Below are 12,245 nucleotides of genomic sequence, written 5' to 3' on the forward strand. Positions count from 1 at the left end.
GTGGTAGCGACCGCGGTGGGCTGTCAGAGAGAGCTCTGTGGCAGCATTGTGTGGTTAAGGCGGCTGCTATATCCATAATGGAACAGCTGTTTGGAGCGCGGTGCACCAGGGTGCTGGGGCACAGAGTAAATAGAGGGGAAGAGCAATGTAAACAGAGATGGGATGGCAAGAGTTACTGGGAGAGGGGGTAAACACCCCGGAGAACTAGACGGAGGGGTTGGCGACACAGGAATGCACAAACACCACAAAAGAGGAAGGTGTGGCAAGCAATGGGTGTGTTTTGTGAAAGAACAAAACGATCATACTCTAGTACAGCCTCGGGGCCCGTATAATTGCTGACTTTATTTATTTTTATTTTTTTTGATGGGAAAGATAATTTCAAGAATTAGGACAAGAGTCACACCTGCTGCCTTGGAGACCAGTTCCAGTAATTCCCTTTTGAAAAGGTAACTCTATGGTCTATGGATTCATTACAACTACATGTCTTAATTCCATTTAATTTTGGGCACAACTAATTAATTGAGTTCATAGCTGATCTCTGTTCCAGGAAGGCCAAAGGGCTTCCTTTATTATTTATGAGATATAGAGTGTAACCAGCTGTTCAGCACTTACAAATTGGATAGTATGAGAAGGCGCCTGACCCTTTTTATTACAGGCTGTAACTTTTCCTGCTGTTGTTGGGTCAGTAGAGTGCTGTGGACAGTGAGAGCACAACAGTGGCTGTTGGCACAGTGACGTCTTTGCAACACGACATAAGCAACACACACACACAAACATACACGGTTCGATAGATCAAACTCAAGTTCAGGTAAGGAGCAACAAGTGACAACCAGCTGAACAACCCAATTGTTTCATATTTCACAGAGTTTAGAAAAGAGAAATTATTGATCTTTTTGATTCAGAGAACCATTCAAAAACTGCATCCATCTCATTAGGATGGAGCAGAGTGAGTAGATTAGGCCGGATACACACCTGAGAGAGTTTGAGACCATGTGCTAATTGAATCTCCTTTTTTCTAAGCAGTCGTCAAGAAATTACCCAAATCAACCTTCCTCTGTAAATAGCCGTATGAACCACTGACTGTATATAAAGACGGCCGACATGACAGTTGCCCAAAAATGCAGCCACCAACCTGGTGGCTGCAGTAGGTCACAAACCCCACCTCCTCCGTGTTAGTGGATGGGACATGGAGCAAACAAAAAAAGTAAAAGTGCACATACATTTTTTCTTCTAGAAAAATGGCTTCTGTCATTTTAGGTAGCTCCTTCCACATTGATATTTGTTCAAGCATTCATATTTTTTATAAGCTTGGTATTAATCCATTTTTGAATGCTATTATATCAGAGTGGAACATTGTTGACAGCTGAGACTGACTCGTAAATTGGTTGAGCACGTGTGGGCTGCTTCTTGCTTCAAATGTGCAAGATGGCGGCATTTGAATCCACGATATATTGGCTTTATTTGAATCTCAATACTCATCTTTATATTCAGTATGAATTTCTCCTTTTCTGGATATCTTCCATGGTCAATCATTCAAAGACTAATTAAAAACTGCATTCCACAACAAGAAATGGTAAAGCATCTAACGAGGAGCAGCGGTAAAACCATGTAATACTGTGAAAAGTTATTTTAGCATAGCTGATACAGAATCTTTGCAAGCCAAATTAAATTTTGACTTTAATTTGACTATACATACATATTCATATTACTTAATTTAATATTCACTTGACTATGGTATATGTTATATGTTACAATGTTATGTTATATGTTATGTTACATAGTATGTTATTTTTTTTCATCTTGTAGAGTCGCCTACTGCGTAGATGTTTGCCTGCCATGTCACAAGAATTTCACTGCTCCGATGATGCTGTTATTGGTGCATGTGACAATAAACTGATTTGATTTGATTTGATCTGATAATGAGCAACGGAGAAATGGATTCGAGGTGGCATGGCTGGACGTGGGCCACCTTACGCAGCACAGAGAGCAGTTGAGTGGACTGTGTGCTGCCGTGTGTGTGTCAGGAGAACGCATTAGTCCAGGATATCCTCACGAGGAAGTGTAGGTATTTGAAAACAGCAGGTGGTTCGGCATTCAGCGCAGCCCTGAAAGCCTTCCATTACGCATGTTGTAAACGTGCACGCGCTCTCAGCTTTTGGAGGTTTACAGCACGTGAAGCAAAACGACGGGATCTTGTTTACCACGGGAAATGATTCAAACTTTCCTGTAATTTTGGATTTTTCATTCATGCACACAAAACTACCACAATTCTCTCATCTGTAGATCTCAATCTTTAATATTTGTAAGTAGAAATCAAAGATATTCCTTTTTTTGCTACACCACGTAATGGAACAGCTTGAAAGCCTCTGCGTTCACTACAGTCAGGATGGTTGAGGTTATTTTACAGTGACTATAACTGCTTTATTATTGATAAGCTCAAAAAGGAACGATCAAGGCTTTAGTGTTCATGAAGAAGACGCAGTCAACATCTGAGTGATGTGTTTGTCCTGCTCTCCTCTCCCAGCACCCTGTTAAGACCCAGGACCTAACCTCAAGCCCACTGCTGCGCGCGCACACACACACACCTACATGCACACCAGGCTGTCTGTCCCCCGTTCAACCCCCTCAGAGCCAGGGGCCAGACAGGGTCAACCCGGGGGCGAGAAATTTATGAGGTGTAGATATTTGTGCAGCAAAGCATTCCTCCTGTTGACACTGTGCAACACGGCCTGGATGCTGAGCGAGCTGAACCAGAAAGGCACTGAAAAGGGAGGCCGACAGGCCGGTCCGTCAAGTAACACAATCCAGGTTGGAGACCAAATGTGGAGAGAAATAGACGACTTTGACGCATTGACGTGTTTAGGTGAAGCCGATGCAGCATGGGCAGTTGACTGAGGAAAATTTGTTCAAAATTAATACTTATTTTATTGTTTTTATCAGAGCCCAAATGAATCCTCATCGCCTCTGCCAAGGAGGTTATATATTTTTTATCCCTGTCTGTTTGTTTGCTGGCTGGTTTGTTTTTGATTGCACAAGAAAACTAAATGTATTTCCACTAACTTTGAGAGAAGCACCTATTCAAATTTGAATGCGGACACAGGGATTTTTGCATGGACTGAGTCATGTATGGATGTTGATGAAAAAAACTGGCACATTTAGGGAACTGATATCACTATGGGTGTGTTAAAAATGTGTTTTGAAGGGGTCTGTTGGGCCTTGGTGGAGGTATGCACTCTGAGTGCCATGCCATTTACCTCTGGCAAAGAGATTTAATGAAGGTTTGTTTGTCTGTTAGCAGAAGGGATGCAAAACAACTCAAGTGATTTCCATGAAATTTTGTTGAGGGGTTTGCTTATTCTTTTTTGTTTTGTAAAATTTAAATCATTAAGAGATGAGGATGTTTCATTGACATATTTGTTCATTTCTTAGAGAATCACTTATTGATGAAAAAAACACAGGGACATTTAGGGGACTGATATTTAGGAGTGTGTTTTATTCGGTGCAGAACAAAATAAAAATCAGGATCTATTGAATTTAAATGTGGTTGAATTTGGGCCTTTGCAGAGGTGTGCAGTCTACTGAGTGCCATTCTTGTCCTGATTTGATAACTTTATGCACACAGAATATATGAAGTAAATCCACTCCCAACACAGTAACCTAACCCCCCACACACGCACACTCATTAACTCTGTTCTCAGCTCCAGCGATGAGGAGAGTCTGTCCTACCCTCATGCCGCTGATACAGGAAGGGCCCCGGCTCGGACACGGGGCAGTGGCCACAGTCAACACAAAAGGTTGTGGTGGTAAACAGCTCTGTTTGTGTTGGATGGGCTGCTGTTAGGGATGACTGATGTGCCCATTAGCCCCTGTCTAGGCACTAGGGGGAGGGGTGGCAGCGCTCTGGCTCAATGCAGGACAAAAAGACCCCTGGGCCTGCAGAGAAAGGTCATTGACCCACATTGTGTCTCCTTCAGGCTGAGCCAGTGGTTATTTCCCGTATTCAGGTTACAGAGATTCGCTTTGTCCAGGCAGATGAGCATGTATGCAAATGAAACGATGCAGAAGAAGCTTATGGATAATGTAGTGTGATAGATGAATATACCTGCTGCTCCAGATAATTAACAGGGGGGGGGGGGGGGGGTAAACATTCTGCTCCCATTTTTAAACTACTTAAAATTCATTGTTTTCCTCTATATTCGATTCAAAATTAGTCTGAAAGATAATTTAGTTTGATGTAGCACGCTTTTTGTTCCACTAGAGAGCGCCCTACCTTACATGTACTCTCCATTCCAGAGTTATGATATTAAGATTAAGATTAAGATTAAGATGCATTTATTAGTCCCAAACACATGCACAGACATGCAAAGGCACATTCATGCAGGAAGGGAAATGTAATCTCTGCTTTTGACACATCTGGTGCAGGACAAACAGAGCAGTGAGCGACCACGTACAGCACTCGGGGAGCAGATGTTGGGGGAGTAAGGTGCCTTGCTCAGGGCACCTAGACAGGGTAGGGAGACTCTTGGATTTTTGGACAGATCAATCCAGGTTCGTCTTTTGTTGTCTCTCCGTGGAGTCGAACCAGAGACGAACCAGAGACCTTCTCTGCCCAAAGTCCAAGTTTCTACCTATCACTTTATTTTGATGAGAAACAAGAATCTAATTTGAATAAAATATAACTCTTTTGTTGTGATATTTGATCCTTCGATCCTTTATAAAAAATGTTGGTCCTAAATTAAGTAATATGTCCTTTGAGTTACACCACAAATACAGAAATTGCACTTTTCGAAATCACGGACAAATCCCCCGGCTGAACGCTGACACAGTTGTTCAAGGACCTTGGGAGGAAAAGTAGTTTTACTCAGCTTCTGGCTCCAGCTCATAAGTTTCTACCACCCCAACAAAGAACCAATTCATTTTAAAAGAAAAATGGGCAAATGTATCATGAATCATGAAAATGTACATTTCTCTCTGAATCAGTCAACACCACATTTTCAGGGCTTGGCAGTTAAGACCCGGCAGGCTTTATTCGATGCACTGACAGATCCGGCTCTATTTGCTAAAGAACTCAAAGCTCACATAAACTTAGTTCAGCCAGAGACACTCACATCAAAAGATTTATCGCAACAAATAAAAGAATTTGGCAGAAAAAGTACTCGTGCTTATTGAATTTGGCTTGAATAAATCCAAGTAGCCTCAAAAATTCAGAGGGGAGCATGTTAAAGCTCCCAAAGGGGTATAAATAACAGAGCCCCCCCCCCACCACCACCCCACACTCACACACACACACACATATAAATGAGATATGTGATATACATAATGCACAGCGAGGCAAGTGCTGCTATCGTCACGTCGAGTAATTAGAAACTAGAACAGGTGCAGGCTGGGGGAGGGTTACGGGGGAAAAGGTGTGAGCTGGATATGTAGATGCCTTTTAGACTTGTTGACTCGACTGCTGCTGATTGTTTTAGTCAGAGGATCAGCTGACGACGTGCGCACCTCGCTGTGAGCTAGTTGCTCCATATATATTCATAGACTTTCACAATTCCTGTTTTTTCTACTTCCTTTTGAAATACACTGACACTGACCTTAATCATCTGCAGAAATAAAGTGCTGCTGCTTGTCACGGACTGAAGACGTTTGTCTCTATTGTGTCCATTTGTCCCATTTGGAGGACAAAATTCAATTCATCATGTATATTCAGCTATTCCACTCTGAGGGGTGTCTCTGTAATATCTCACCCTGTGTGTTTCCTGTCACTTACAGTGAGGAGTGGCTTTCTAATGTCAACGCAACCACATTCACATCACACACACATGTACACACATTGGTGAAGGTAGGGAAATTTGTTCTGCTTTGAAGATGTTGATATTTGTGTTTTCATTCGCAAACTGACACAAAATTTTGAAAATAGGTGAAAAAGCTGAGTGTCACATACATGTGTTGGTGGGAAATTGCAGATGGAGTCAGATGAAGGGGACAGAGCCAAAAAGAATGGAATTAATTCACAGAGGATTGTGGATGAGAATAATCCAGTGTTGCTTTATTTCTTTTCACTACATGGCCTCTACAAGACCAGTTTTATTTAAGAAATGCAAATGCGACATCACATCAATAAAAACAATGTCACATTCTCATAAAGCGCTCTTGGCATGAACAAACAGCAAAAATGACAATAAATAAAATGTTGGCCAACAAAAACAAATACAACTTTGTGAACAAAGAATACTTAAGATTGCATAAACAAAACAAAAAAAAAAAAAAACAGACAAAATGTACTTGGCACAAATTAAATAAACTTAAGGAATTTTTCAGATTGAGTGAACCTACTCTATGTCCATTGCTTTGTGAATCTGATTGTCCTTCACAGTTAGCATTTGAGTATGTGCGTGTACTGTACAAAATAGACAAAGATGACTGATGAAAATAAAATATACTAATTCCAACATTGTTGTCAGCACTCAACATCTTACTTTGTCAGTACCTTGACCTTCATAGTCACACTCCCAGGCGGCCTTTAGCTGCAATGTTTTGTACTAAACAAAACTGCAGGTACATGTGCAAGAAACCATTGTCACAATGCAAAGCCAATATATATGCAAGTATATGCAAGAAGGACAAGTATTCTAAGTTACCAGTGATTTCTGATTTGAGTTCAGTACAGGTGCTTGACATATGTTAAATTTAAATTAAGAAAATAAAGGTATTAAAGACACTTTGGTATTTTGTAAGTAATAATGTGCTGAACCAATGAGAACAATTACTAACCCATTTTCATTAAAAGACCCAGTCTTGTTCTAAATTGATTTGAATGGACATTATTATAGTGATGCCAGGACACTTATCACACACAGATTGTGTCATAAGGGTTCACACATATCATTACTCTTAAACCATTTTTGACCCGTGATTGCAGTCCATTGGGATCTGCCTCGTGACGATGACCAACTGAGAGGTACATAAATAATTTTTCTCTTGTTTTTCTCTCTCATTTGTTTTGTATTTTAATAGGATAACAAAAATGCAAAGTTACAGAACACGTATACCAAAAAGCCACTTGACCTATTTTAAAACAGGATGACTCCTCTCTCTCAGAAAGTGTGTCTCGTCCCGTTGTAGACTAACTCCTTCTGTCTTTGTCTGTGCTCTGTCTGTCTCTGTCTCAGCAGGGCATATGCAGTGCAACACTAACATCTCTAATCTTGACTTCCCAAAGCAAAGGAAAAACAAGGTAATGTATTTCACACCCATATAAAAATAAATCAATCGCAAACATGGAAAGATACATCTCATATATATACAATAAACTCCTATATAAAATAGCTTTTATGTACATATAGACAACAGACAACAATACAATAACTGAACTGTACAATGTACACCTGAACAGTAAAGACAGGTGAGAGGTACTGAAGTGTATGGCTTGATTGGGAAAATTTCAAAAATATTTACAGACATCAACTTTACATCCTTACATGTTTTCAACTTCCCTGGAATAAAGAGGTCTGGGGAGAGCCCCGTGCCTCACTTTCGTTTTTCCATTCCCTCAGGTAAGGCTACCTTTAAAGAATTGGTCCGCTGAGACTCTTCGGCCTTGTGGTATTTTGCACAGTCCATCGCAATCTCAGCTCTCCTTTGGTGACACATGATAGGAGCTGGAAGCATAAGTCCTAAAACCAGTTATGAAGGTGTCAATCACATGGGATCTATTAAAAGAGATTAGTTCGACGATTGAAACGCCACTTATTGAATTTTGCGATGCCCAGGAAGACCCAGACTTTCTACTATTCCTCTTGAAAGGATCAACCAGTTATGGACATCCCCTTCACATCTAACAAAGGTAGATGCCAATAGACTCCAGTGTGTAACCTTAGACAGCCATGCATTGGTGTTGACCTTTAGTCCATGGGACATCGAGGCATGCCCAAGGAACAATTTTGCATCTTCCAGTGCTTAACTGTCATATCGGTAAAGTCCGAGGAGTCTTTCAGTAGTGTCCTCATGGAGGCTCAACACAGGATGGAAACCCCTTCAGCAGTGACCAGCTGACCAGCTGTCGGGTCATACGTCCCAGCCAGGTAGTAGAGGTCTGGGGAGGAACTGTTCGGCTTCTGAATGCGAGTCAGACATTCATACTCCTCCCTGCTCACCACCTGGCACTTATGAGAGATTGTCTGGACGTCGTTCTCGTCCTCATGACATGACTGGTACAGGGCGTGCTGGGTTATACAAAGACAAGTTCAGTTTCAACATTACAACCAACAAAGAAAGAAAGTAATTTGAAAAGTCCCATTCCATTAGCTACACACACCACAGTAATCACATCTCTAAATGTGTAAACCTCCACGATTACTTACTTTGCCATCTCGATGCCTTTTGCCTAGCTTTGTTTCTTCCGGGTGGTAGAACCATTTGACTTTCACCACCATGCTGGAGGTCCAGGATTCCCAGAGGTTCTCAATTCGACCAATGTATGGGAGATTAGGGCGTCCAGCTGAGAGGAACACAGCACAGTCTCCCACTCTCACTGTGTCTTTGCCTCGTACAATGGCCTTGTAGAAAAGTTTCCTGGCCTTGCCCTTAAGACCTCGCCTCTGTGGAAAATCAGACACTTTAGCCAATGTTTGATTATGACAATTTATGATTATTATTGATATCTCTTGACTTCTATTGATTTAGTATAATACATTAACGGAAATGTTATTCGGTATGCAGTAGAACCAAGGATGTGCTATTCACCTGTGTAGGGTTTCCTGACCATTTCCACATTTGTCGGCCTGCTAGGAATGCAGACATTTTGGGCCTAGGAATAAATGAGTTGTCATCAGCAAGCATCCTAGGCTTTTTCATGAATTCTTTAGGTTTAGAGTTGGAGCTGTTGCATTCTTTCCTCTTCAGAGACTTGCTGTTGGACATCTGGTCCGTCGGGCCACCTTTGGTATTGGAAACAGCAACAGCTTTGGCCACAAAGGATTGCTGATGTGACCTTGAAGACGTAGTGGGTTCAGACGGTGGCAGGAGCCGCCGGTGGGAAGACAGACAACTCTGCAGCATTAGAGTAGAACTTTCCTCATCCTCTGAGCTGTAGGACGAGTCATTGTCTGAGGAACAGAGGCTGGAACTGGAGAGAGAGCCTGAAGAGGAGGAGCTAGAAGAACCAGAAGAGGAGGAGGAGACAGAGAGACGAGAGAGGAAACGGCCAGGTGTCCTTAGTCCTCCTGAGGCTGCAGCCAATGCAGCCCTCCTCCTCCTCTCCTCCTCTTCTTCTTCATCATCATCATCATCCAGATCAGAGTAGGAACTGTTACAGTCTCGGTGGGAGCTGAAGCCCAAATCGCCATAGTCCCCCAGACGCAGAGAAGGGGAGGGCTTTCTTTGGTGTGTGGTTCCTTTCAGGAGAAGTTCGACCTTGGAGGCACCACCCTTTTTGTTGTCTTTAACCAGAAGGACTGGATGCGAGTAGGCCTCTGTCTTGGGCATACTACTCACACTAGAAGATCCACCTCGTAACAGTAGAGCCTTGCCATTCTTTGTCTTGGGGGAGGTCACACCTTCATGATCTAATTTTACAAGGAACTCTTGTCCAGACTTCCTGCCCCTTGGCGACTCATCTTGTCTGCGCTTCTGGCCATACAGTCCACTTCTGGGGCTCAGAGATAAATCTGGACCTTGCCCTGAAGACTGAGTACAGAAGGAGGAGTAGCCATTTGCAATACTGCTAAATGAGTCCACCTCAAAGGAGCTGCTGCTAAAAAGGCCCTTGGATGGGACGGAAGCCATTGGTTGGGTTTGAGAAAAGGTAAACCGGTCATCTTCCTTCCCTCTCAGGACCTTCCTGGGTGCCCCATTGAGTTGAAAGAGATTGTCGGATGTCCTCTTTCTGGTGTTGGTTAATAAGGGCCAGCCCAGGAAAGGTGAAGGATTTTTATTAGCACTCTCAGCTTGTTGCTGCTGTTGCTTTTGTTTTTTCCCAGAACCCTTTGGTCTCCCTTAAATTAAGAAAACATACATAATATGTTTTAGCCACACAGTCCGATAAAAAATTTGTCCTACTGCTTCTTTATTATAGATCTATATAGTTCATGTTGACACTGTGACAGCCATATATTGACTTTACTCTTTTCACGCCACCCCAATTTATGTGAATAATAAAGACACAATATTATAAATACTTCTTAATATAATGAATATGTCCAAAGAAACAATAAAAAAAAGAGTAAGCTACTTGGAATTAACACCTGTCTGACTAAGTGTAAATAAGCACAACCATTAAAATCGTAAGAAAATACAGCATCTTTCTACAAGCACATGTTTTTTAAAAGATAAAGCATCAGATTAAATAGAAAGAATAATAAAGAAGAAATACTTCCATATGATGCTTTAAAATATTTGTTAAAATGTTTCACTCAATGTAATTTGAATTTTATAATAACATGATTGGTTTTCATTCTTACCTGGTCTTCTTTTGTGAACATTTAGTGTTTGACTACTTGTTATAGAATTGATAGTGTTGAATCTGTCAGAGTGTCTGTCACTGATGGGGGCCTGCTCCAGACTGGAGTTTCTCTTGGTTGTTGTCCCGCTGGATACCAGCAGGGCAGGAGATGACTCCCCACCTAAAGGAGAAGGGGGTAGAATATCATTAGCACTTTGTTACAGGTGGACAATACATTGCAACATAAAAGGACAATTCCCAGACACAAAGAGAGAAAACACCCACAGTGAATCTGGTATCCTGGAGGCAGGAGGCGGATGTTTGGGATGGAAATCTTCCCTCGGTCTCCATCATCAAACTCTACCATCACCCCTCCTTGTTTCCCCTCATCAGATGAACCAACTGTAAGGAACATATTTGCACTTATTCATGTGTAGGCAACAATCATATGTATATGCAGTAAGATATTAAGTTGAAGAAAACAGGGATGGAAAAATCTGGTGACTCACCTCTGCGTACATAGCCAGGATATAAGCAGCGTGAGCGTTCGCTCCAGTAAGCACACACCCTGGTTCCCTCGCTGAGCAGAGCATCCGATTCAGGACGTATATCCAGGACCTGAAACCCAGACCAAAACATGATTAGGATTCATTACATGCTGCACACAAGCACACACAGACAGACACATACACATAAACAACCACACACACGCACAGATACACTGTGAGAGCAATGGAGCATTGTGCATGGGCAGCCACTGTGCCACGTTTCCAAGCGGCACTTATCTCATGCCAATGTGCCAGTCAGGGCTGAAAAGAACGGAAGCCATGATGCAGTAAATCCTGACTTGCTGAGTAATACTAAAGAGGGCCTGAATAGAGGGCTTGTGATTGCAGGTTGCCAGATCTTCTCTCCAACAATGCAGGCAGCCCCAGCATCCGCCACTCAGTGGGGGCTCTTTCAGGTTGCTTTCATTTACTGTTGCCATGGCAAGGGACCCTTTGACTGATGAGGTGTGGATGTGGCGGTAGAGGGTGGGAGGGACACACGGGCTTGTAAAATGGGAGTTCAGGGAAAATAGGGGTTATTGGTGTCATATAAATGGCTTTTGAGCTAATTTATAGACACGAAGTATGGCATAATTAGAGCCAGCTGCTATCGGATGAGTGTTTAGATAAGACTAGAATCGCTTGAATGGTGTAGAACTTCCAGGGGAGAAAATGATATAATATGAGCAAGTGTAAATCGATGGAAGTAAACATAGATAAGCGTTCAAATAGTAAAAGGAGGCAAGGCTAGAATTTGTGAAGGGCAGTGTCTTTAATTGCAGGACAACACTAACCTGATGAATATTGATCTTGGGGACAGTTAAATGTTATGATAAGTTTTAGCCGATAGAGAGATTGAAACAATAATAAGGTATTGGACGTCTTTTTATTATTTTGTTCGAAAGATCCAAATAAAGGTATTAGGATTTGTTTTTTAATCTAATGCGCCAGGGACAAAGTGTTTATCTAAAAGGTATTAGCATTTAAATTTGCGTACATTATGTCCTGAGTGTTTCATTCTGCTTTAATTAAAAAACGTTATGGGTATGGCTATTGAGTGCTCAGGACTTCCAGTGAAAATGTTTGCTAGTTATAACCCTTCAAAAAAGCACAGCTCAGGTCAACACATGCTGCACTTAACCATAATAACAGACATTTCAGCTGGTTCTAAAATATGTGTACAGTTGCAGAAATTACTATTCATGTGATCACAAGACACTGTTATCTTGCTCTCATTTGTAAGACCAGTCATGCCAGTTAAA

At 41.9% G+C, this 12,245-nt stretch overlaps 1 protein-coding gene across 1 annotated transcript in view; it reads right to left on the minus strand.

The window, feature by feature from the left end:
- Positions 1-6,022: 6,022 nt before the first annotated feature.
- Positions 6,023-12,245, minus strand: part of LOC133970813 (BAH and coiled-coil domain-containing protein 1) — a 67,171-nt gene continuing 60,948 nt past the window's right edge. Inside the window, exons 23-28 of the mRNA XM_062407870.1 lie at positions 10,945-11,053; positions 10,721-10,837; positions 10,455-10,616; positions 8,740-9,989; positions 8,358-8,594; positions 6,023-8,219 (exon numbers count right to left, since the gene is read on the minus strand). Coding sequence (XP_062263854.1) covers positions 8,010-8,219; positions 8,358-8,594; positions 8,740-9,989; positions 10,455-10,616; positions 10,721-10,837; positions 10,945-11,053 — 2,085 coding nt within the window. The 3' untranslated portion in view covers positions 6,023-8,009. The remainder of the gene's footprint in view (positions 8,220-8,357; positions 8,595-8,739; positions 9,990-10,454; positions 10,617-10,720; positions 10,838-10,944; positions 11,054-12,245) is intronic.

Source organism: Platichthys flesus, chromosome 16 (genome assembly GCF_949316205.1).
Source record: "Platichthys flesus chromosome 16, fPlaFle2.1, whole genome shotgun sequence".
Taxonomy (NCBI): Eukaryota; Metazoa; Chordata; class Actinopteri; order Pleuronectiformes; family Pleuronectidae; genus Platichthys; species Platichthys flesus.